A 27815-nucleotide genomic window follows, 5' to 3' on the forward strand; every position below is an offset into this window, starting at 1 on the left:
GTTTAATTTAAAATCAAGTGTAAACAGATATCCTTGCTCTCTCTACATTTTTTAAAACCATTTAGAAACTTATGTCCACACTGTAAGAAATGTGATGCTTATTCAGATGTCCCATTCCACATCAGAAAATATTCTAACAAATGTCCCCAATGGCTCAAATAATCCAAAATTAAGCTCTTCCAACTGTAGCTCATGAATATATGGTTTGGTGCATAGCAGGCCCGAAAAGAAAATGTAGATGCATCATTGCTCTTAAACTTTATGATCTGTATGTTAACTTCCAGCTCTGAAAGTCTTTAAACTTCTGCCCACCAGAAGCTTGGAGGACATACTGGGACTTCTGGGATCTTCCCGCACTTGCATCATTCCTTGGCCTCATCCCCACTCACTGCTGACCCTTATCTGGCTCAGTGGAGCATTTGTCTGGCCAATAGAGCAGATTTTATTTAGTGAAAACCAAGAAAAAAACACTCGTTAGAGTACTTTAAAAATATTTAATGTTACCTGCTCCTTCTCACAAAACTTTGCTGCCACTAAGTAGTTTTCATTTCTGTTAACAGCATTTAAAAAATGCTAATCATTCTGCCATCTTCTATCTCTCAGATAGAAGAGGTAGAAATGTAAATGATGTTAGTAATTTCAGTCACAAATTAGACTGTTGGCATAGTATTTAGACTGAAAAAACCATGGTAAAATATTTTAAATATAAATATTACCATTGAAGCAGATTTAATCCATATCTCACTGAGTGAAGCAGAAGAAGAGCAAGTCATGGAAGACTTGTGGATGATTAGGAGAAAAATTATCAGCCAGTGAAAAGAAAAAAAAGCAAACAAAGTAATAGCTCTGCAAATTAGATGAAAATGTTAGGAGTGAAAAAGAAAGCTGTGGTACACTTGTGTATTATACTGTCCTCCCTTAGTAAATAGAATTACACAGTCCAACTGCTGTTGGACTGCTCTGCTGTTGGTCACTTTTCTATTTAATGCTCCTCTCATCCTTAATTGTCACATAGTTCTTCCGAGTGATCAGGGGTTATCCAGTGTATAGAAGTCCAGAAGCAAATAAGCATACATACAGTGCTGAAAATCAGCACCTGCTGAGCTATGAATAAAAAATAATAAATCTTAACTACATTAAAAAATGCAAGCAACTTTTTATTTCTTTCTCAAAAACACACATCTTGCTCAACAAAGCACTGAAATATGCTATATTTGTGCCAAGGACTGCAACACACCCTTCAACCTGTTTATCTTTGAAGACCATAATTAAGGAGGACAAACTGGTTTACAGTCTACACAAGTTGCAAAAGAATTGCATTCACAATTTTTCTCAAACACTAATTTTCCTTATCTAAGAATCTTGCTTGATTAAAATCATGGAACAATTAGCAGTTGAGTGAAAAGATTACTTTCTGTTGCAAAAGGACAGTCAACCTTTACAAGTTCTACAAATGAATAATTTGGACTCAGTTCTCAGCTGTATTCAAGCGTGAGGAAACCAAACTCTTCTGCTGCTCTGATCTCAGAGCTGGACAGAGTTAGTTCAGTACCTGATAGTGTTTAGTGCTCTCTCCCATGTCTGTTGGAGCACTCATCAAAACTTTTCCACACCGGAATCACTTCAGCATTTTCACGACTGCCCAGGCACTCTTTCACTCCAAAATTAGGGCAGAACCTGCTAAGATGACTATTCATTTTTAACAACACATACCCCTCAACCTACCACTGTTGCCTCTGCTAAGAAATACTGATGGTGGCCTTGCTCTGCTGTCCTCAGTTTTCCATATAATAGTGCAATATTCATCCAGAGGAAGCCTCAGATTTCTTAGTCCCTTAAGACACAATTCTACAGACTCAGATAAGTATTATTCTTTCCCAGAAGAAAGGACTGATTGAAGATTACCTAGGAAAAGTTGGCAAAGTGGAACATAGTGACTATAGAATAACTATCACAATTATGAGGTACTGTGGACACCTTTTACCAAGGTGGGGAGAGTGAGTGAAGGGAGAAATAAGTTTTTCCTTAACCTTTTAGTGAGATTTAGCCAGATACACCATGATCTGAGAGCAGTATACATGGCACAGCAAGAAGCAGAGCCATCACCAAAAGCTCATTGCTACAGGTGATGTAGATCATATAAACCTCTAGCAGAACTGCGACAGACCAGCAAGTGTCCTCTGAGCTCCCAGTGTACATAGAGGGCCATGAAGCTGTGGCAGTGTGGCTTAGAAAGGTTGATGTCTTTGATAATGGCTTTTTCATCAACCTCATATCAGCATTTCCAACCACAGGAGTTTGCTTGGCACTTGAGGTTTCTAGGGTGGATGAATGAAGACTGATGAGAGAGGATGAAGGAAGATGAGCAAACCCTCAATTCCCTAAATTCTCATCCCCTGCACCTTTTGTTTGCTGAGCAATGAATAAATAATCAGTACTAATGTTATTAAAACAATTTTGCTATCTCAGGGTCAAATTCTGATAAAAAATGCATGGCCTGACTGCCCTGCAGAAATGCATTTGAGGACAGTTAGAACCAATCTGGAATGCTGGTGATCTCTACATTTGAGCTAAACCAAAATTATTTCTGCTAGGAACATGGGAAAAACTGGCACAAAGAAAAAGCTGTGACATGAAGCATTTGTTTGGATCAAGTACAACTTACTCCTGTCTTCTGTATCCTCCAGTGTGATTTTCAGAAACAATCAAAACAAAAGTGACAAAACCCAAAAACCACAATGAGCAAACAGCAGCTTTTAAGTGCTGTGGGAACAGAGACATTTGTTTAAGTAACCACTGTTTAAAAAATGCATACATAGTAACACCAAAATAAACAGCTTGCAATGTTGTTTATTTTAAGATACACAGTAGTAATGTAAAGTGCTGCATGCACTGAATTCAGGGTATACTAACATTATTTACAGTTTTGAAGAGCAGTAGGAAAACTAAGCTCCATGCCAGAAGACTCCTTGTTCAGAGAGCAAAGGTCAGTTTTCACTGCTTTTGCAGCTAGGAGGATTCCAACATGCAGCCATGGAAAGCTCCTGCTCACATTTCTCAAGCAGGTAACTTCTGAACTGCATATGAAAATCCTACAAAAGGCATGTCATGCCTATGGCATCTTTAAAATGGGTACATAAGCCCATTCCTAGGAAGTATAATTAAGAAGGAGAAAAAGAGATCTTTGTCCTGTTGCTTCACTTCTTTAAAAGCCTTCCAAACATGCCTGACTCACTAACCCTATGTTGTGCCAGACAGAAAAAAATACCCAAAAGGAGAAAAATACTAACAAAACTAAGCAGCAGTGTTCTGAAAAGTGACTTACTGAACAGATTTATGTCCCTGTGTGTCTGAATTGCATTTGATTCTCTGCTGACAAAAAAATGCCATTGATTTCAATCCATAGTAGAAGTTTGTGCTATTTTTCTTCATAAAGCCAGCCTAGCTATAGGCAAAAAAACTGGACTTTTTTTCTGGCCAATCCATCGTCTATTTATTGTTGTAATTGCATAGCTTTACCATTGTAATTGCAACATTATTGTTATCGTATAATCCTTGTGACTGCCAATAAATGAGCCAGAAAGAATCCAACTTGGATCTAACATCCAAGGCTAAATTTCTAATTCTGGCAATGTGGGAGGAAAAAATAAAAAAAGAGGAGGAAAAAAATAAGCATTTTTCTGCCATGAAAAGGGAGTTCATTTGATCTGGAAGTCATTGAGATGAACGTGGAACCCCACAGTTACATTATTATAAAGTAATGTTCAAAAGCAAAATTTCATTTTAAATTCAAAATACAATCTCTTTCTTCTTGATACTTTTGAGGAAAGCTGTGTGTGAAATTCAGCAGTTGAAGTCAGCAGGCACTCAGTCAATATTTTCTTGCGGTCATTCTGCCTCTCTGAGGGCCCAAGCTTTGTTTTTGAATCATGGTGTCAAATTGCCATAAATGTCTGTAAGTGAAAAACAGGTGAAAAAGCTGTGTTTTTCACCCATTTTGGCATTCAATCTTCTGTGTAAATACATAATCAGCCCCACTTTACATTAAATGTGCATTCGATCTATGGACCTTAAAAATTAACATTTGTATTTTGAAGGTTCAAACAACTTTTGGTGATTTGGATTGATGTTTCATAGAGCAAATGTTGGAGAAGATGTCAGATATATTGGGGAACAGTAAGCTGGGTACGTATTGACTTCAGACGTGCCCCTTACCCAGATATTGGTGAAACTTCACATGTTGTGAATGGAGAGTAGGGTATGTATTGTAACACAGTCTCTGCCCCTGAATATCTGAAAGGAAGGTGTTTTTACATAAAGTCCTCAATACGAAGTCTCTTCCTTTGTCAGCCTGGCTGACCTTCAGCATCCACTCCCAATGCCTGAAGGAACAGTAATTAAATATTTCTCTTAAGCTTAATTCTTTAGGTTGTGGCTCAAGCCCATTTCTTGTTTGACTTTATAAGTTAATTTTGCAATAATTTTTTCACTGACAGATAAATGAAATGTCATTACAAAAGTTGAAACAAATACAACAAAAACTTAAACCTGAGGAAGCCAAATTTGGGGAGGTTGCCTTCTGAAAACAGCTCTAATTTCAAGACACTTTTCAGTTTTTAATCATTAATGAGAAAACATGAAAACATGAGAAAAGCTTCAGGCAACACTACTTTAGTGTAAGCCCAGGAATGCAAGATGTTTCTCAGCAGTTTCTCTCGCATATCTTCAAATGTTTTTTTGGAGTCTACTTTTAAAAGTGTTAAGCAAAGGCACTTCCACAGATTGTTCTACAGTCTAAATGACTGGGGTTTGGCTGCTGAATTCCATTATTCCTGCAAGGTGTTTTGTTCCTCTTCAGTAATTTCTCCCCTTATCTCTTTGTAGCCTGTGCTTATTCACTGCTTCAGTATACATATTCTCTGTCTACGGCTAGAGCTTGTATTTTTGGGATGGATGGAAAGAGCACTGGAAATAACAATACAGCTCTCATTTCTCTCATCTTTTTTCAGCCTCTGTTACCCTTTTTGGGGAATAAGGGGCCTGATAGTCCAGGCTCTCCAAACATCCTTCTGTATCTTTCTCAGACTCTCATCAGACTGGCCTCAGGCTAGTTTCATAATCCTCAAGAAAAAAAAAACAGTCCTGATGTTCAGCATGAGATCATAACACGGTGATCTCACTCTGAACATTACCTTTCAGTACAGCAGCTCTATTGACTTCTTTGCTTAGAACAGTTTGAATTTCCCACCAGCTCTGTTGTGTGATATTTGGCCTCTTTTAGGCAAGATACTTTTTCATGGAGTGAGCCTATAGGGTACTGAGTAGAAAGCTCATGAGTCCCCAGGCCTTATTTGAAAGAGTTTTCAGTCTCAGCAAGAAGTTTGCTGCAGAGCTTTTTCGGGAGGAAGTAGAGCATGTTAGACCACTGCCGAATGGAGAGTGCAGTATTGTATCTTTGCAGCTGGGGCTTTGAACAAGGTTCAGACCCCAGGGGCCAAACTCATGATAGTTGCACAGTTCTATAGTTATATTTATTTGTAACCACTCTAGAAAAACACCATAGTCTTGTTAATTTGTAGACATTTTTTTCTCCTGCTGCACGTATAGTTTTGCACTGGTTCACAGGGGGATTTAATCTACTTTGAAAGCATTATTGCTTTATAAATGGACAACTTTTGGGGAAGAAAAGGGAGAGAAAGTGGCAAGAGCCTCTTTTCTCAGATGGTTGGTTACATCCAAGAGCATTTTGGGATATAAGTTCATCAGAGTCAGGACAGCTAAGATTAATTACAGCAGTAAATTATCCAGAAATGCTTTAGTTAGATATGCACAAAGTAGTGGATTTTTTTGTCTGAGAAATGTCTGCTTGGCAGTTTGTGGACACCATACAACGTGTGCATATATTGTAGGCTTTTTAATCTTGAGATGTAAGTGGGCACCTCTCTTTCTTAAGAGATGTTAGATCATGCAGTAATGTGTCCTTCTGTAACTGGAAGAAATTGAATAGAAACGGACAAGACCAAGTAACGCAACTCTTGCATTAGTCCACCAGAAGAATAAAGAAGGTGAAAGGGAGAAGTGAATCAAATTATTTTCCCTCTTTTTGTTGTTCACAATAATTAACCCATTTTCACATGTTTCTGTTTAATTTCCTATTTTATATCTGAAAGAGATAATCAGACTATCCCTTTGCAGTTGAAACTAAAGCACTCTTTAAACATTTATATTTTTAGTGATGCCTCAAATTAACCAACTTTCTTGGCAATTTACATGTGCCACCATTCCTACGCAACACTTCTTTGCCAACTCCCTCAAACACACACGAGTTTTCTGACCACATAACATTCCTTATTCCTCTTATCACACATATCATGATCTTTCTCACTATTCATACTCCTTATCCCTGAATAGCCCATTTGTGGACGATGTAAACAGCTGTCAGCTATCTGCATGTGGTCCTCAGTAGGCAGGGACTTTTCCAGTATGAAATGGGGACATTGCAATGTCCCTTCAGTCCCTTACTCTTCACTCCAAGTCACCCATCCTGTTTCCTGTTTCTTGATTCAAGCACAAGTGGGATGCACAAGTGGGAAGCACCTGGCTGAGTCAAAAGAGACAGCAGAAAGGATCAGGACTGGCTGGAAAGCTGCCAAAGTCCAATTTCACATCAGGAAACTCCCTGGACTGTTGAGGAGGGAAATATCCACTAGCAACTTTTTGAACTACAAAGATGCATTTGTTAATACTGTTACACTCCCTTTATTCTCACTATTTCCTCTTGGCCAGCAGTTGATGCCAAGCGTTTTTTCTCTTTATGCTTTCTGGGAAAGATATTTGATACCATTTACATGCAGCAATCACCACATCAGGTCACCAGCAAGGAGGATACTTGACAAAATTAACCCAAGCTCAAGACACTTGCACTAAAGTACCTTGTAGAAACCATGCGGTCGTCTTCAGAGTAGACAAGCAAGAACGTAACACTTTGTTTTATATTAAGTACTCCTTCATAAAGATAAAATTTTCCTGAACTTTCAAAGTCTACAGAAGTACAGGTATTTCTACAAGCATTGCATGACTACCATGCTGTTTCAGCAGCAGGATAATACCACAACATCAGTGTAATTCTCTGTAATTCACCTTGCAGAGTATAAGACACAGACAGTGTTTTTCATCTGTAAATATTAAAACACTCCAAAAAGCAGCCACAATCATTATGGCACAGTTTAAACAGGGAAACTAAGGCAGAGTGTCTTGTCATGGTCAGAGAAGTGAAAGCTCCACATGCCTACCAGAGCTCCCTTGTGCTAAAGCATCCTAGGGACAGCAGCAAAAGCTGGGTCACAAGAGAATGTGACAAACAGTTGAGTACTCAAGACATTTGTCTTTCTATCATAAAATAGGGAATAGTTGAAAGAGTTGTTAAGTGTAATTCGTGGATAAAATGGTTATAGCGTTTAACACTTACTGAGTGTTTTTCTGTCTATCTCCCATTATGATTTCACTACATTTTCTCTGGCTTTTTCAAAGGGATCAGAGTTCCACTGGAATTAGTGGAAGGAGAACTGAGAGATACACACCGATAGGCACTAATTTCTGAATTTTCTGGAAATAGATATCAAAAGAATAAAACGTGAATTTTTAAATTTACCCGGGAGGAAAAGTAACTGCTTTTACGAAGATCTATATATGTATACAGCATATAAACAAACAATATAGCTTACATCATCTTTGGAGTTTTTTTAATGGACATAACAAGCTCACAGTAGTCTAGAATAGGCCATGATCTTACAAAACTCTATTCCTTTCACATATTTAGTATACCTTAAGAAAGTGAACAGGAGCTTTCCCATTGCTATCTGATTTAGTCAAAGGGTATTTCCACAGGATATCCACTTTGGAATATCAATCTACCACTTTGAAATGACCAAATAAGTACTTGATCCTGATGACAGTCAAATTTCTATAGCAATAAACAAATTGATATGTATAGATTTTTTTTTTTTTTTAAACACTGAACTAAAATATTTGCTGCTGTTAACTGAGCTACTCAGATTTATTTTCCTGAGATTGTAAGAGTATGTCATGAGATGTTAAACATTTTATGGACATAAGTAGTCAACTGCTACAAATAAAATATGTGTTTTGAACTGCCATCATAAAAAGATAAACCCAAGATTTAAAAAAAATCTTTATGGCATTATACAGTGAGTTGACAACCTATCACCCCATATTAGACAAAACAACTGAAACTAGTTTTGGCAGATTTGGGGCTAGCAGTTAAAATAAAAAATAACAAATGCAAAAGCATCATATCTGTATTGCCATTAAGCTTAAAGGCAATAATAAATCTTTAGAGATGCCAATGATTGTTTTAAATATTGCAAACAACTGCTGCCAATCAACTCTAAAATACCTAATGCATGGTATTCTAGGTATGATAACTCAAGACAAACTCCACAACACCAGGAGTAATATTGTCTGCCACAAATAACTCTCTTCATTAGAATAAGAATTAACATATCAATTTCTTTGCAGATGTGGATCTGTTGGCAGAAACATGCTTTTTTTTCCAGTGTAACTCTAATTTTTACCAAAAACTTCCTTGAAACCAATTGTCCTTCTCATGGATCTTGAAAAGAAAGTATTAAACATGTCCTGAGGCAAAACTGAGAGGCAGTATTACTGCACAAACAACAGCAATTGTGTTTTCCCTAAAATATATATTTTGTATCTACATATAATCATGTGTGCACACTACAGAAAAAGGGAGTAACTATGAATTTTCTGATGACAGCAGCTTTAGGTAGTGGAACTTGAAGACACTCCAAAGAATTCTCTCCTCTAGTTGACTGTGATCTTGATCTTCAAAAGCTGCAGATCACAGTATTTTTGTGCAATATTTTTGGAGTGAAAATGGAGTTTAAACACTTTATATTTGCATATTCTTTGGTTAAACCACCTTTTGCCTTGCAAGTTTCAAAGCCACAACTCTGTGTATGTGAATCGTTGTCACTACCACTTCCTTGTTTCAATTACTTAAATGAATTCATTAATTGAACTTTGGTTTTCTCTCTTCTTTTCTTTTCACTTACTCCCTATACTGACTGCAAATCTTTGTAATTTGACAATAACAATCAGAAAAAAAACAGAGGATGATCATGTCTTCTGCTAGGCCATGTTCAGCTTGCTCAGTCAAGGCTTTTTAATCAAGCCTCAAATAAAACCATGCACATGTTTTTTGTTGTTCTCAGGAATTCCCTGTTTGAAAATGGCAGATAAAATATTAAATTGGGAAGTAACATCTAGCCACATTATCTGAGAGTTTGGCATTGGCTGACCTCAGATGTCACATGAAGGAAATTCACCTTGCTGCAGCCCTGACACATTTTGTTGCCTGTTGATGAGGAGGAGGCAAAAACAGGCAGGGTGGTATAAAGGAAAAAACAAGGAGAGGCTAATATAAAGCATAACTAGCTAATATCAGACAGGGTACTGTGAAAAACTATTATAGAAGGCCTAGAAGATGACCATTAGGTAGACTCAATAGCTTAAATGGTCCTAGTAGGACCAAAAATGATTTTGGTGCAGCCCCTCATCCTGCCACAGATTTGGGGATGGAAAGGGCATGAAACGGGTGGGAGAGCTGGAGGGAAAGAGTGGTGTGATTCATTTACTTGTCCCTTGCAGGATTTGCAACTTGGGGATTCTTTGGGGGGGTGGGGAGGGTGTGTGTGTGTGTGTGTGAATTTCACCCTATATATAACTCGGAATCCTATTAGAAAACAACTCGGTGACACTGCAAATCCAGTATTTCTCAGCATGCTATTTTTGAAGCTGAAACACTCAACATATTTTGATCTCCAAAGTAGTACTATAAAGATCCCCTCTTCAAAATAAAATGAGAAGTAAAAAAAACCATCAACCAAATGCACATGTAATAATTTCCAGGCGGGCTTCCTGTGATTGTATCAGATTATTTAAATTTTGGACTGTCTCTTTAATTTGAGGAGCGGGGAGAGAGGCGACAGATGGCAGACAGAATTGACTTATGTCCTCTATTCTTCTACAGAAGAAGGGGGAGTGCAGAAAGTTTGATCGAGGCAAAAGCTACAGTACATAGGCCTGGCAATAACTATCTAATAGGTCTTTTGACGGATTGGTTCGGAATATTTAGGTTTTTTTCTCCCCCAGACAGGCTTTGTAACAAACCCACGGTCCTGGAGGTTGCCATGGGTGACGAGAGCGCTGACATCCAGTCCCAACTACAAATAAGCACATGACAAATGGGCCCAGAGCCCTCCGACAGCCCTGAACCTTGGTGACCCCCTAAAAAACCCAGCCTCCCCATACCCCATGCCCCCCCAAAAAAGCATTACTGAGTATATTTTTTAAAACCGAAAGCTTGCACTTAATTGGAAACACTGCCGTGTAACCGAAATGCTTAGGACAGCATGTACAAGTAAAAATAAATCATGCAGCATTGTTATTTAATGCGCTGTGACATCATTTCCTGAAATTAAACAGAGATGACACAGATTCAGACAGTCCCTGCTAAGGTTCAGTTCAAACAATTCACAGATGTTTTCCTCCAGCCAGCAGAAAACAATGCGAGACTTAAAGCACTCCTCTCCCTCTCCCCCTCTCCATCTTCCACTCCCTCTCCTCAGCCTTTTCGCTGGTACAAGGAGGTATGGCAGTTTTATAATACACGCTCCCACAAAAATATTCTTTTTTTAATTTAATTACTCAGGCTGTTGTACTAAATAGATGGATCATTGTGTCACAAAAGCATCAATTTTTCAGAAGAAATAACAGATGTCTATGTAACAATGATTAGATTAACCACTCCCAGACAAAGCTAGCTTTTGAGGCCCACACACCCCATGACCCTGGGTTCCCTCTTCTGTAGGGGGTGGATGTAGAAATGTCAGATCTAATCTCAGATTCCATTTTTAAAACAAACAAAGCCCCACCCCCACCCCATTTCAGCTCTTTTCTCTTAAGACTGTGGCGTTTAAAAGGTATATGAATGTTTGGTCTCTTACTAAATCTTCAGGATGGATTTCATGGCCAAGGACTAGGAGCACTCAGAGGATGAAACCTTTCAGCCTGGGATCAGAAGTGTCATTTTGGTTTATTCTGCCCAGGCTGGTGACATGGTAGTGCAGGCAGGCAGGACAGGAGGGGAATGCTGGTGACATTGGGCTGTGCTACCAGCAGCAATAACAACAAACGTTAATGGCCAGCACCAGCTCCTCTGGTGAGACACCAGAGCAACTCTGGGGTACAAAGAGGCACAACTCCATCATCCTGGGAACTGCAAGACCACAAGTCATGGGAGTTTAGTGTTCAGATACTGATATTTCTTTGGCACTGGGAGGTGAAGTCATTTAACCTCTCCTCACAAAAGTTTATCCAGATGAAAAATGAGCACAATATTATTTTGTAGGACATGCTTCCAAACAGGTGGTGCTTGTACAAAGAGGTCTGTTCTACACCAGCAGGCAACTTATTACCTAGCTGAAAACTCAGCACACAGCCAGCCCTGCCTGAAAGCAGACCTGGAATAAAACTCCAGCTTAGGCTCCTCCAGCTCTCTGGCTCTGTGGTGCACTGAGGTGGAAATGGCAGCCATGTGAACACACATGCAGGTAGTTTTATAGCAGAGTCAGAGGACATTGTTCACCTCTGTGTACCCTCGGAGGTTATAGCATGTTACAATACACTCCAACCATGCACTAAGATTCACTAGAATGACTGCACATTCGTGTGTTATCTGGAGTCTCCCAGCCTTCTTCTCACCATTTTAACTGGACAGAGGTCTGTTGTATTTTTGGGTTTGATTTTCTTTTTTTAAAGTAGAGAAAAAACAGCAGTGTGAAGAATGCTTCTCCCAGATCACATCTCTGAGAAAAGCTGTTCTATAGTTTGGTATGAAAGTAAGCTGTTCAGTGTGGAGTGCAATAGCACTATGTTTATAACCTTTCTTAAAGGTATTATTCCTAAAATCACAATTTGGAAGGAGATATATATGAATTTGGGTTGGATTCAACTACTTTGAACACTTGCTCCAAGATTGGCTTTGGCTGATGATATTAATCTCTAGAATCAAGTCTAATGAATAAATAAAATAACCACCCTGTATGAAAGGCTTGATAAGCCATTCATCAAAATATGATAGATACACATTTTATTCTCAGATACACTCACATAAATACAGAAAAAAAAATCTGTTTCAGTAAGACTATTCATATTATCTAATCTGGACACCTGAATATGACAAGTTAAGAAAATTAACTCAGGCAACTACAAAAGCTGTGGCTGGGTCATTTTACCACCTTCCAGGAGAACTTACTCTAGCCTGACAATAAAACAGATAAAACCAAAATATATTCTACAATAGACTGTGTAAACAGCAAGATTTTAAGCCAGATGTTTGTGGATATCAGGCTAAAATGACAATGCTCAGTGTTAGAAGACAGAACTTCAGCTAGGAAAAAAAAGCAACAAAACCAGCTCAAGTCCTCTGAATTCATGGGGGACATCCCAAATCAGATGGGAATTTGGAATTTTCCTAAAAAGCTTTAGTTTGCAGGCTACCATTGCTAAATCTGGTACTATTAGTTAAGATACACATCTTCTTAAAGGCTGTAACAAAAGAAAGAACCAAAATAGAATTTTAACAAAGGGCATCACTCCAGATAAGTGTCAAAGAATAAACGAGATTCTGTTCTACCAGCTCTGTAAAAGAAGATGAAAAAATGTTGAATGTAGCAAAATTGTAGTCGCTGGCACACAGCTGCAGAAATGGATGAACTACCAGAGGTACAAGTCCATGGAATGGTATAATTACTTCCTCTATAACTTCTCTGATTATGTATGTATATTTTAAAGGTCCTTCATCCTTTAAAAGGGCATGGGAGGAGGGGGGCTGGCTCTATAGTTGCTGGAAAGAAATCCTAATCTCAACATTGGTATAAGCTGGAGGTGTCTATACATTTGAGCACTTCCTGTTTTCACTTCGTGATCAAATATGTTCTTTGCAGGGCAAATAGGGGAGCACTTGAGGGAGGAAAGCAGAGATGTCTGAGAGGCTAATTGAGTGTACTAAGAACTCCTTAGCATAGAGGAAAAGGAGTCTTCCAAAGCTATGAATAAACTCTCGGCTTGGGTCAGATTTCTTGCTGTTTCTTTTCTTTAACCACCTTTGAACTCAACTAAAAACAGTCATAATGTCAGGTTTACCTTTCTGATGTCGTAATCTTTATGTACTATTGAAAAGATTATACTACCAGACTAGATTTCCTCTACTTTCTTAAACACTGGATATTATCCAGAAAAAGCATACATATTTCCAACCAATTCATCCTCAGGTCTTTTATCTTCCAGTACTGTTGTAATTCCAAATGTAAGACAGAGCTCAGTAAGTGAACGAGAACATGACAGAAGCTTCTACCCCTTGCATTTGATTTCCAACAATAAAAACATGCATGTGTATCCTATTTCAAATATAATTAAAGTTACTACAAAATGGAAGCTGTGATAGGGGTTAGAAATCATTTTGAAAGACACAGTCTGTCAGACACATTCATTCTACATCAGAGTTCAAGTGCCTGTCTCTTCAAAAAAGCCACTTAGGCCATTCAGTTTTTAAAATTGGCTGCCTTAGGAGTTTGCAAACTGATTGAATACAGGAAAAAAAATGCATTTTATTTAAAATCATAAGTAAATACAATTAGTCTAATCTGAGTTACTGTCTTGGAATTTGACAGTCTAAAAGACTTTTAGGTTTAATCCATGCCATAAGAGATGGCCTGCCACTGCCAGGGAAATCAGAGGTTAATGATTTTTGTCATATTGAGACTAACAGCTAACAATTGCTACAGTTGGCCTTTAGTATTTTATTTGTCCTTTTGAGGTATTCAGAATAGGTGACAATGGCTTGCAGTTGAGAACATATGTAGAGAGACCCCTGTGGCTTATGGAAAAGTTGCTCCATGCTGGTTGGGTGTTTGAAAAAAAAATACAACCAGAGCTCTTTTATGTTCCTCTCCTTAATGAATGCATGAATGTCAAAATGTACCAATGGCCCATTCAGGGGGCAAAGCCTAAGCAGCTCCTTCTTTAAGAACACATCCTGAGACGTAAAATACATTTGCTTAACAAATTAAAATAATGAGATAATTCAATTAGTTTCTTAAAAAAAAGAGAGAGAGAGAGAGAGAGAGAGAAAGAAAAAAGGGTACATCAGGGGATTATTGTAATACAAGAACAGGTCATACAGCACAAAGGAGGAACAAACCAATTTGAAATAAGGTTAGAGTAGTAATGAAGGAATGTACATTGAATCATGGACTACCATTGTAAAGATATTTACTTGAAACAATAAAATTGTACATCACAGATTCCCCCGTTCTGGCTCAGCCAGCATTACGTTTTGAATGGACAAGCTAATTTGAGAAAAAGTGTGAGATCTTTAAAAGAAAGGAGCTCTCTTCCTTCCCTGCATGTGTTTATGGCAAGAATCTTTCTGAATTTACATTGCACTGGTCAGGGGTCTCCATTATCAGTTTGCAGGTCTGAGAATTACAGGGCAGTAAATCTTTCAACACCTGCAAACTCATTAAAGCCTGGACGGTAAAAGGTTTGGGGCTTTTTTGTGTTCATTTAATCTCATTTTTGTGAGGCCATCCTCACCAGTGATGGCAAATTTCCTTAATTCATGCAGGATGGAGAGGGTCAGGAGAGAGAGGACAGAAACAAGGAAAAGGGATTTCAAAAAAAGCCAGAAGGACTTTCCTCAAGAGAAGCAAGAAGCAGTTGACTGTTTAATAAGCAATTTCAAATGCTTTCAAGGAGCACATAAGAAAGAAAAGCAGGGAGGAAAAAAACCTAGATATCACAAATTTCATGAGAGGAAATGGAGTTAACATGGAGATGTCTACAAACAAAACTTGTTTATTTGTGGCCCTGCTTTTTGCTGTCTGCCTGTACTACTCCTCTAAAGATGTCCTACAGCTAAATGAAAAACCCTCCACTCGCACTCACTCGACTTCCAAATTAAAAACATTTTACAGGTTAGTAAATCTCCAGCTGAGGTGATGTAGCAAAGAACAGCTGTGAAGTAATTTTGATAATGATGAGAATAATAAGCACATGGCAAGGTTCAGGGCTTTGCTGTTGCAGCTTCAGTGCTCCTGAATAGATAAAAGTGATTAAATACTCCTGATTATCCCTGACCAATATGTAATGGATTTACAGCCCTTTCAATTAGTCAGTATTTGCTTAGGACTCATTATTTTGTCTTTGGTTAAGTAATCAGCCCAGAGACTCATGTTCTGTCTAATTCCTCTGAGCCAAGTGGGTACAGGGCACCTGACCTTTGAAATGGCCATAGCTGAGAGGCAGGAATAACCACTACTCCAGCAGAGACACTGGCTATTCCAGCTAATCCTGACCCCACAGGCCAGATCAATGCACCTTAGTTTGCTACTAATGTCCTTACATCAAAATGATGGTTTAGAAATGTGAATCTATCGCTCCCCCTTTTAGCTCTGCTGCTGGCAGAGCAGTTCAATAGTCTCTATCATAAATAAATCGGGTCCCGGAATCATTACACTGTAACCAACAGCAGCTACCGTGGAAATTTATAAAACTTTGGTAGAAGAAGGGGTAGTTAATAACAGTTAGCATTTTAAGCCTTATCAAGTGAGAAACAATTTCAAAGTGCAAGGAAGAAGAAAATCAATTGATAATTTTACCAGTTTCCATCATTTCCCACGTGAAGTAAACTAGGTTTACTAGTTTTTCTGTGGAACAGTGTTTTGATGCCTAAGTGAAGCTATAATAGACAATAGAACACCAACACATAAAACCAATAGCAAGCAGACAAATAAAGACAGCCCAAGGAAAGCATTGCTACTTCACATATTTAATCTCTCTCCCCCCAAATGTGAATATGTCTGGGTTTTAATATTAATGGACTTGAAGAGAAACAAAAAAGATGCTTATTTTCTCTGTTACACAACTGAAAAATTAGGGAATCTGTAAGCCTTCTTTATTTCTCACAAATAAAAGTAACAATGACAAGGTTGCAAGCTGCTGCTTTGACTTCTCTAACATCCACAGTGCATGTCAGCACACACAGAGCAGGGCTCTCTCTTTCACCACATACATATGAAGTTTGTGTAAACAGAGACCAGCAACAAAGAATCCAGAAGGCAGAGCTTTATATGTGCTAAAGCAAGAACCCCCCTTTTGCTGTCTGTAGGAAGATTTTGAATTATTTAAATCCAAAAATGGTTACTTCATATATAGGTGGTGTTCCATACTAAGGTGTTGTACTCTCTCTCTCTCTATAAGCATAGATGTGTGTTTATATAAATAAATATATAAGACAGATAGATTTCTTTGAGATTTGTCATGATTCCAAGACCCAAGAAAAAAAAATCTGATTAAAAAAAAAAGAAAAAAAAGGCAAGAAAACCTGAGACCTAATAATGGTTAAAAAATTATGGGGACAATTGATTTCTAATAATGATGAATAAACCTCATTAGGCACATGAATAGAAATTTGTTTTGGTTTTGGGCACCACTTACTGTGAGATGCTGGAAAAGCCACGCTCTCATGATATTTGTTGCTACTTTGGGGAAAATGCCTCTTTTCTTCTGACGCTTTTTGTCCTTGTCTGGGTCATCGTCATCTCCTGTACCAGGTGAGGCTACACTGTTGTCTAAACCATCTCCTACAACAAAGAGAAAAACAGGAAGGAGAAGATGTTTAATGAACAAAATATAGAAGCCAGAAAGTATCATTAATTACCGAGACACTACCACAGTTTGGGGGGTTTTTATTTGTTAGATCAGGCACATACCATTTCTCATTATATAAGAATGCTGATACAAATATGTAAAAATTAGAAAACCGTGTCTCTGCAAATACTAATTTTGTGTTTCACACATGCATATATCATTAATTCAATTATAATTGTGTGCTTGACATAGTGCAGTAGCTCTTTCTCAATTATGGGATTCAATGTGGGAAAACCTGCCACAAGAAAACCCATTTACAGTAAATGCATCCCTACAACCATTCTGAATACGTACGTATAAGTAATCAAGTTAAATGTTCTGTAGTCTATATATTCGAGGCCCTCTGCAGAGGTGGCAGTAACCATGTCACCGTTCAGTGCACATAACACACTGTCAGATGAGCCCCTCCCTGTAACCATCACCTCCTAGCACACGTTCACACGCACCCACAAACACGTACACCTAGTGCGACCCTGCACACAGCATTTGCATGACATGAAAACTTCTACGTCTCTGCATCAGTGATTATTATCATTAAAAAAAAAAGGATGCACATCAAGGTAGAGCTCTCACTTAATCAGAACTTTCCATCAACATCCTTCTCTTCTGTGCTTTTCCCTGGCATTAATTGTGCATTAGCAAAAATCATTTACTTTTAACAGTCATAGTTATTTTTTCTTGCCCTCCAGCAAAAATGCCTTGAAAGCCTGCCTGGAGGGCATCTAAATTATGTATCTGAAAAACTCTTCTGGCAAGGCATTGCAGGACCCCTACTTTCTTAAAATTCATACGAGCACGTCTTCCTGTTTTTGGGAAGGCATCAATCAAGAGCAGCAATATATGCCATATTCCTACATTAATATTTGAACTAATAACTTTAAAAAAAGGAAAGAAACAAGATCCGACTTGTGGCATAATCAAATGCAAAATAAATGAAGAATACTGGGACAGCACTGAGACTTTATAGATTGCTGTGTTTTCCTTACACATCATTAGCCCGGAGCCACACGAAAGAGGAAAACAGAGAAGTGGAGAGTTTATGCTCCCTGCTGGTGTTTAAGAAGCCGAGGTCCTGGAAGGACATCTGGGAATTGTGCTGAGACGGTGGTTTTTGTAATTTAAGAATAGACATTCATTAGCAGTAAATGCCATAAATCCCATGCTAAGTAAAAACCTTGTCCAAGAAAGCCTAAAACAATAAACTCTGTGCTCAATGTAGCCTGAGCTAGACGCTCCATAGCTTCCTGAGGAATGCTATAGATTCACGAGCTAATTCCTATAGCCTCATCTAGACCTGCAGTGCTACTAAACGGAATACATTTCTGCTACACAGAGTCCATTTGCTTCAAAACTTGCATTTCAGCTCCATCTTCCCTCCTGTGCCAGATCACCCTTCTTGTACTGCGTCCCCTCTGAAAAACCAACCCTTTTGGACTGGAGAGACAGAAAAAGCCACAGCAAAGAGCTGGCAGATTAATTTTATTGACATTTCCATTTTCACTGCAATGTGATACCCTCCATCACATGGAAGAGATGACCCTCACTATTTACAGACTGACAGGCCACTTCATTACAACCACCCTGCCCCAAGGCAGAGCAGCTCCTTTCCATCTGCCCAAACGCCAGAGCAAGACCCTGAAGTCACTGCTCTCTTTTTCATGCTTTTTTCTTTTTTTCTATTAACGATAGAGAAAGGAGAGTCAAATCACAGTAAACTAATCGAAGATATTATGGAAGCTCTAAACACTGTAACCAACTGTTCACTTTTGCAATATATTGGTTGTTAAGAAAGCCCTCCTTTCTGCTGCTTTCTTCCCCCCCATATATTCCACCCTACTCCTCTCTCACAGACACGTGTGCACACACACACACACACACACACTTTCCACTATGCCAAGGAACTGCTGCAAGGCAAATTCTCACAAACACTAATGGCTTCTGACTGCTCCTTGGCAACCCCAGCATTTTAACCTGGGTGGATATGCTCTCCAAAATACAGACACTGGAGCTATCTCATCAGCTGTTCATGTGACACAGATGGAGAGTGGCTATTAGGAGCCAGGCAATGGGCCTTGGGGATCTGAGGTGCTGTACTGTAGCCTCAGGCAATTTTGAAAAGCAGTACCCGGAGATGGGGGGAAAAAATCCCTACTGAAAGTGTAAGTTTGAAGTCAGTCAGTCTGTTTGTCTATCTGTCGTGCGGATAAAGACATCTTTGTCTCTTTATGTAAAAGAAATGTGTGTATGCACAGGATGTGTGGAGCTGTAAAACTTCTGCTCTACACCATCCTTTCAAACCACAGAAGCACCAGTTCACCCTCTGCATGGACAAATTCCTGTCTGTCTGCATATAGATACTCTCCTATTTGTGAGCATCCTCAGCATGAGTCGCCTAAATGCTAAATCAGTGTTTGGACCTTTTGAAGAGGTTATTAATATCCTGGTTTTCAAAAGCTAATAGCTGCCCAAGAAGGAAAAGTTCAGCTAAAGCTCCCATTGCCTTCCCATCCTAATCAGCAGTTGAAATCATAAGAGTTGGTGCTTCCCTAATCTGTTCCATAACCTCCTGAAAGGAAATTAAAATATTGTAACTCCAACTGATATCAGAAAAAATATACAGCAAGATTTGTTGCTGGTGTATGACAGGCCCAGTCCTGGTAAACTGTATTGTCATATCTTTAATAGAACTACAACTGCTCATATTAGTGGATTTCTAGTGGGAAGAAATGATAGAAAAAGCCCATAACTGTCTATTCCAAGATGGACTTATTTACTTCTTGGATATGGAGGACCTGGTCCTAGTTTTCTGTATCTGAATAAATACCAGTTACTTTAAATGAAGAAAAATAAATTATCAAAAGCAAAATAAAATGAAGAGATATGAAAGTCACTTTATGGTAGACTGAATTAATTAGATTTCTTCCTACTGTGTGAAGGAATCAAAATTTAAAACCTTTAAGTCATCATTACAAGAGATTCTGCTTATATGAACTATTCATATCTTGGTTTAGATGGTAATTTGTAACAAGAGTAGAGTCAAATCCTAAGTTCTATGGAAATGGCAATTAAACAAGCATAGTTATCCCAGTTTTCTAGAGGAGATATTAAGGCTAGATTTTGGTCTTCTTTCTCTTTCCCACAGCACCAAAAAAATTAGGGGTGACTTTCTTCTGCTTTTCCTCACCACGCATTTATTCTTGAGCAAAGAGGACATGTGATTGCAAAACCCTATCAGTGTTCTAGGAAAGTGGAGAATCCTTAAGTGGCACTCTCTTTCTGGAGATGTCAATGACTACGCAGGATTCAAGCCAGTAGAGAATTAGGCATTTTACCCAGCTCGTTCAAGATTGTAGCAATGCTAGGTAATAGTCTCCATAACCCCTATAAAATATGGAAAGGGTTTACAAGACACCTTGCAAAGTGACCCACCTGGGGTTCCTTAAAGACCTTCTCTTCCAGGGGAAGAGTTTGTGGAGGAGACTGAAGATGCAAGACTTCTTTACACAGCGGGAAGTTGGGCTTCCACACTGGCTCTGTGTTCAGGCATTCTTAGCATGCGCTTTCCTTACGCAACATAAATTGATTTGCATTGAAAGCAAAGGAGACTACCACTTCTTTTAAAAATATCAAGTATGTAGTTACAGCAGAGTTTCCACTGCACCACAATTCCAATTTAACTTGCTGCAAATTGGTTTCCTTGGACAGAAAAGCTAGCAAAGCCAAATGTTCACACAGCTAAGGACTCTTTGAGATACATAAGGCCTGTCCAACCTTATTATATCAATGAATTTTTCTTTTTCAGTCCTCCACACTATTAGTATTATCTCAACCCTAGTCTTTCTTTATGTTGTACACAGAGTAAAAACCCCGCAACAGATGAAGCAAGTTGAGAAGCTGCTCATCTTGTCTTTTTACCACTTGTGAACAGGATGAATAACAAATTCCCAATCTATCAAAATGATAGCTGAAAAGGACAACCCAGTCAGGCCAAAGCACAGAAGCCTGGTAACAGTCCAGATTCAAATTCTAGAAATAGTTTCTGTTACTGTCATAGCAGTAGAGCAGTTAAAAAAGTGATTTCTGGAAAAGTACATTTCAGAACCAGTGACTGAGTTTCTTCGCCATCAGAGGTCCCTTACAACTTCAAGGTTTGTCACACTAAAGGAAAGGAGAGAACAGCAGGAGTATCTAAACTGGGGGGAAGACAAGACACTTCACCATTTTTCTAAAAATAGTGAGTGCAATATGAAAAGGAAGTTAAAGTATTCTGAAATGGAAAGCTTCAGTGCACTATGCTGATCTTAAGTAAGCTCCTCTAATCTTTCAGTCTAATATTTCGATGGAGTGGAATATGTAGATATAATGCAAAACAAAGAGAAAAATCTGCATGCAGCCTATATTCACAATTTGCAATTATTTGTTTGTACTTATAATGTGTCCATCTGGACACATAAGTATTGTAAACCATGATTAATAAGGACATTCAGCTTAGTAATATGATCCATATCACCACCAGAGAAAAATCTTAAAAATCTGGTTAATTATTGCTGCCAAAAAGCTGGAGAGAGAAGTGTCAGAAGATGTTTTTGAAGATAAGATAGTCTGTGCTGAAGGGAGGACTAACAGAGAGGGTAGGTCAGCTCCAGAATCAAAGACCCTTCAGGAGAATCCTTATCTCCTTTCCATCCTGTTAAAATCATCAAGCTTTTAGCCTTACAGCTCCAGTAGATCACAGCTCTTTGAATGAAGTCCTGGGTTTTTTTCCTCTTCCTCTTAATGATCCCTGTTGAATGAAGTTGACTGAAGTCTCCTCACACCACAGGAGCCATACTTATCTCCTGCATTTATTGCCTAGGGAAACTGAGTTAAGATAGGTTAGGACTGGCAAATATGGGACTTTGAAAATCACAAACAGTTCTGGTGGGCATCCCAGCTTAGAGCTGTGCCATCATTGGCAGTGTTCTGCCAGTACTTGTGCTGCTTTTGCTGAATTGCTTTACTGAAGCAGGAAAGGAGCCATCAGAAGCTGTTCAGGCCTTACAGGCACTCTCAGCCGGTGCTGACCTGCATCGTCACCTCCTCCTGGACTGAAGTGTCCTAAGTGAGTTGGTGTAATCCAACCACTGTGTTTTCTTCCCTGGTGTCTCTGAGACACCAGACACAGGTCTCATGGTTCTCTGTTCTGTGTTTCAGTGAGCATCTTGGACAGAAAGAAAGGTTGGACACTGGTGCACTAGAGGGAATAGGAAGACTTCAGACATTCAGCACTACCGTATCTCTTACTACAGAAGATGTTATTCTTTTGCCCTTCTAGGAGAGGGGAGGAGACAAAGACCTGGCCTTCTCTCTTGCTGTTCTTTTGGAGGATCTTTTGCTTTCCAGAAAAAAGCCCAGCAAAACCACTGGGCTGATAATGTAAAGATGACATGCGTGAATTTCACATAAGACATTAATAATTATTGCAAAATCAAATAGGAAGAAAACTTGAGCTGCTATCAGACCCCACCTACAAAGCTATTCTACATAATCTAATTACAACTTAGCATAGTTTGTCATTCAGGAGCAAGTCCCTATTGCCATCTGGCAATATGTGCTAAAGGCTTAAAGAGTTGCATGGTATCTTGTATATGAAGTGTATTTACAGCAAGAGATGGAATGAAAACTGTTTCTTTTCTGTTTCTGAATAGGCAGCTCTCTACGTTCACTAATTTATCTTGTTCGGAAAAAGGAATTTACAAATATTTTATTATTGACTCAGAGTAGGAATGGTATTCCAGCTCTCTTCTTACAGCCATGCATGCTATAAAATCAGTGATCTAAGTATTTCAAAATTATTTTCAGAACCATTAGATTTCACATTTCCCTTCTTATTATTTTCTGTCCAAAAATAAGAAAAAAGACTAGCTTTTTTTGTGTCCTTAATTATCTGCGTTTAAAGCTCATGTTTATTTGTGAAGTGAATTGAGAAATCTTAGAAATTCTGTCAAAAGCCAAAAATGTATTTCTCTAGTTCTTATAAGAGAAAACTAATGAACCACAGTTTAAATGTTAAGCTCTTTTATACAGCTGGGAGGTTCATGATTCGTTCATTGCAATCCTGCATTTTTTCACATCAGGTGAAAAAAAGTGTTCCAATGCAGACAAGAGGAACAACAGTAAAGCAACCTGCTAATTACTGATCTCTCTTACGTTCCTGCTGTGCTAAACTGTCCGAACATGTTGAAGTGAAATTTTTCTGCGATTTTCAAGTGACTAGTTCATGGCCCACTGCCGTGGAGTGCAGGAGAAGGGATGAAATGCTTTAGTTTACATGCAACATTTACTAACTGTGTGGGTTTTCCGACATTAAAGAGGGGACAGTGACCCATGCCACCTTTTTCACACTCAAAAGAGCACTGAAAAAACAGTCTTCATAGGCTTACCTCAGGCTTCCCTGGCCCTTAACACCCTCCCCCCAGGGTAGGAGCAGAAAGAGAAAAAAGAAGGGATTTTATGCTCCTTTCTCTTCAACTTTTCAGGCGGTATAAGCAGCATTTAGCAAATTCAGCCTCCAAATGGCTCCAAATGCTCTGAGCTGCAGGGGCTCATCCTTTGTTAGCCTCCCTCTATTTACACAGGATTTACGCAGGCTCTCCACTGAAGAGACCACATGTTTCTGACAGAAAGCACTTCCATTCACACTGCATCAGGCAACAGGATTGTAACCACTGCAGCTTCACGCTGACCTAAGATTAGGGATTTCAGCAACATTGAGATGGTAACAATCTGCTAACTAACGAAAATTATCCATGGAGAACTCTGCTGCATACTCCAGTTAAAACTACCATAGCCAGATAGATTAGATTACTTTAAGGGGCAATTAAGAACTAGCTACTGTCAAGAATATGCATGTCCATCTACAAATAACATACAGACGCAGAAAAATATCAGCAGGGGAAAAAAACAAATTACAAAAAAATCAGACTGCAGCTTGGATTAAAACAATTTCACCCACTGGTTGAAGACATAAAGTGTAAAAACAGACAGATGGACACATATGTAAATGTGGCTGCATTTGTTTCTCTGGAACTGGCAAGTTAGTAATACCAGTATAGTTTAATAATTTATTTTCCATGGTATTTTCACACTGGTTAACTGGGCAGTGGCAACGTCTATGCGGAACTTCGGGAGCAGAATAATTCCTTCTAGCAAATTGCTTCTGGGGCAAACAAACTGAACTAAGCAACCTCTCCTGGCACTACCTACAAGTACTCAGAATTGAAACCCAGTATCAGTCTGGGAATTTTTAAAATTTGGTAATATTCTTTTTTAAATCAATTTGGCCAATCGGGATTTCTGCACAGAGATCTTTTTCCCCAAATTTAGTATTGTGTCAGGCTTTTTCAAAATGGATTACACATACACAAGCACAACAAACGTTGCTGGTTGGAGCTTGTGATTTTTTGCTCAATAGCTTTTCATGGGGCAAAAGAAAATTGGATGGGAGCACAGGGCCAAAAAGGACCACACAGATCCAGTTTTTGATTAGTTTTATTTTGACATTTTAATTTGGCAAATTATTTTGCTTCTGCAGTGAAGGACAAAATAATTCACTTCCATAACAGTAACTCCTACATGCATCTGATAACCGCTTAAAAAGTACTAGGTATATTCTAAAGTTCTCCATAGTATATCATAATAAAGCTCTTCTGGGCACTCAATGATTCATTTTTAGTGATCTCTCAAATGCCCTTACCCACAGTTAACACTCAGATTTTATTAAGGAAGAAAGCAGGGACAAATGTCCACTTAAGTCCCAGCTCTCAAATTCAACTCTGCTTGCGCTGCAGTACCTAAAGCTAAAGCTTTTTTAATGTTCTATTCACCTCCCCTGTGTGGCATTTCTGCTAACACAGAGTTCACAATCTTTCAGCCCCAAACACAGAAGGCTGCTATCTTCAAGTCATCCGAGGAATGTGCCAGATACTATCATCTCTCCTGCAATACAAAGAACCAGAAAGAGGCAGAGACCAAAAGGAGACCGTGCTGATCAGGTTACTAGAGTCCAGAAAGTCTTTCCCAGAATGCTAAATGTTAATCTTTGAACCAGAAAATGTTATAATTAAGATCCTTGTAGTTGGAGGAAACGCTAGCTGGAGAAGTCAAAGGTACAGCCATTTGAAGTTGTACTTTTTTGCACGTTTATCCTAATCTCGCACCCCTCATGCTGGCACAACTGCCATCAAGCACTTTGTTCTATTCAGGCAAAATTATCATTAATGTCAGTGGCAGTTTTGCCTGAGTAAGAAGTGTAAGACCAGATCCTTGTCTTGTTCACGGAGAATTGCAAGCACTGCACAATTCCAGAGGAGATACACTCATTAAAACCTGTAGTTTATGCTGATTTATGATGCTCTTCTATTTAAAAGTGAAACCCACTTTGTACCTCGCCAGGAAAGTGTTCAATGGACTTTTTTCTACGTGGCTTTAACTTCAATTCCCACCCTCCCCACCTCAGTACAAGTTGGTAAGTGTACTCCCAGTTTTTGGTATCTAGGCTGAAAGAAAGTATTATTAAAACAGGTTTAAGTATTTCATATGCTTTGGTAATTACTTTGCAATTGAATGTAAATAGCTGTTATTCTGTTTAAATTTTTCATCCTACTAAACACTGTCACACAAAGTGTCCTTGTACTGCAGTTTAAGTGGCATTCTTCTTAAATCTTTTTTCATATATTTTTAGAGAAGTATTTTTGGCATTCTCATAGTAATTCTATTAAGAATACCAGCTGCAGACTGGCTACAGCTGAGGCAACAATAACAAGTCATTAAAGAAATCAGGAGACAAAAAAAATATTTTTCTTTTGCTGAAAACACATCTCCTTTAAGAGACTATTTTCCTTTTTTTAGTTCTGGGATAATGTTTTTCATTTTCTCAATCAACTGTACAAAAGTATGCATTGAAGAGCTGTATTTTTTTCTAAGCATCATTTTTTATTTGTTATCCTGTTACTTTTGTCATTAGAATAGTATGAAACATGGGCAAAATAGCCAAGTTCAATTAAAATTCTACCTGCTGTTGAAGTTAAGTAATTAAGTTCAATTGTACCTCATCAATATTTAACCTTTAATATTTTGCAGTTGTTTATATATAGCAGAATGTGAGAACTTAAACGTAGATGATGACTAACATCCTGCACCATTCTTCTTCATTAAATCATTAATGTAGTTTTTTAAGAGTAAAAATGACTGGGATTTTTGAAGGAAAATAGCAATCAGAGCATCTCAATTTTCCTTACAGCTGTTAAAAGTGGTTATGAACTGTGAGCTATTTTAATGTTTTGCAGTTCCCCTTAGAACTTATGCTGTTTGACACAATTGCTGTTTGCACAATTTGAGAGACAGCCCTGAAAATGATGTCCACTAGTACAGCAAGAGTCCATGTACTATCCACATTAGAAACCTCTCTTTTCAGGGCTATTTAGTTATTAAGAAAGCACTAGTTGAAATATTATGTATATGTATACATGGATAAGATTTTTTCATCATTTAAAAAAAAAAGTTAGGACTAGAAATGTAACAGAGAGTTATTCCTGAGGGATACTAAGCTAAAAGCTTCAACTGCTAAAAAGGGCACTTGTTAAGCCACAAGTCCAAAATGCACATTAATCTATTTTAAGACATATTAGAGTAAAAATGGAGGATGGCTAAATGCTTAAAAATATTTTAGTAGAGAGGTCTCAAAATGAATCATAAAAACTTTTTCTGGTGATAAAATGTACACAGATGTGTATGTTACACAAAACACAAAGAAAAGTACTGTCTTGATATGCATTCACAAACACTTGAACAGCATAAGAAGAGATGTTTCCTGTGAATGCATAGTTCAGAAGAAAATTTAAAAGCACAAAACAACTCCAAACTTGGCAAGTCTTACATACCATAAGAGCTCCAACACCTATGCACAGTAGGGTGGATTAACCCGCTGGGTGCTGCAGACATATATATGCACCTCCTCCTAAAGTGTTCATTTGGCTGGCAGTCTGGAAAATGCCAGAATGTGAAGGGTTACGTGGGAACACTGACAGTCTGCTCTTGTAGGTTTCACTTAAAGCCTGCACTTTAAACATAGTGTGCTAGGTATTTGGAAACATAACTAATATTCTTTATAAGTGATATCCTACTTGGCGATCAAAACGAAGGACTTGATCAAGTCTTGGTCCCACTGGTGAATCATGCTCCAGATGACAACTGCGTGCTTTGGACATGCCCGCATTTATTTTCTGCGTACAGTTTTTCAGAAGTCTTTTTCTCCAAGGAGCTTGTAAATGTAAAGTGTAAACCATCTATAACTTATGTGCTATATATATTGCGTGCTTAAAAGTGGTTACTGGAAAGGCCCAAAATGTTTTTTTTCTTTGAAGTTCAGTGGACAGACTAAAAGAGAGGCAAAGCTCCTAGTTAGCTCCTGACAGATAACTTTATGATATCAGAAAGGCAGACAAGCAATTTCTTTTTCTCATTTTATAACTTTACTGATTCTTTTCAGGATAATATGATTAAAAAACAAGCGAAAAAGAAGGGACAGCTATGGCCACCTCTTTCTGCAGCCAAAATGTCCTATAAGATGCTTTGGGCAGCTTTAAGTGATTGAAAGAACTGACATACCCATAATTGCATAGAAACGGGGGAAAAAGCTTTTAACAAAAGTTTCAATGAATTTGATTTAGAAAATAAGGAAGCATCAAAATGGCAAAACAGGGTACTAACTTGTTGTGACACTATTTTCTTAAAATTTCACAGCAAAAAATTCAAAAGCACAGACCCCCGCTCTGACACCTGATGCTTTGCCTTTTTGCTCATAACCTGTAATTTCATTTCAGGTCTTTCATTGTCACAGAAAATATTACAAAACACACATATGCAGTGCCTACAAAGTCTTCCTAGACTGGTTTGTGTCCCTGAGCTCTTTCTAGGAAAGAGCCTCACAAGTTGGGCTCCAAAGAACCTGCATCAGCCCA

General features: G+C 38.4%; 1 protein-coding gene across 11 annotated transcripts in view; it reads right to left on the bottom strand.

Annotated features, from left to right (window-relative positions):
- MEIS2 (Meis homeobox 2) overlaps positions 1 to 27815 on the bottom strand; it is a 173933-nt gene that overhangs the window by 104296 nt on the left and 41822 nt on the right. For all 11 annotated transcript variants that reach the window (XM_085062023.1, XM_085062021.1, XM_085062015.1 and 8 more), the window contains one exon: positions 16603 to 16748. In XM_085062023.1, the coding sequence (XP_084918149.1) occupies positions 16603 to 16748 (146 nt within the window). The remainder of the gene's footprint in view (positions 1 to 16602; positions 16749 to 27815) is intronic.

Source organism: Lichenostomus cassidix, chromosome 5 (genome assembly GCF_008360975.1).
Source record: "Lichenostomus cassidix isolate B80296 chromosome 5, HeHo_3.0, whole genome shotgun sequence".
Lineage (NCBI taxonomy): Eukaryota > Metazoa > Chordata > Aves > Passeriformes > Meliphagidae > Lichenostomus > Lichenostomus cassidix.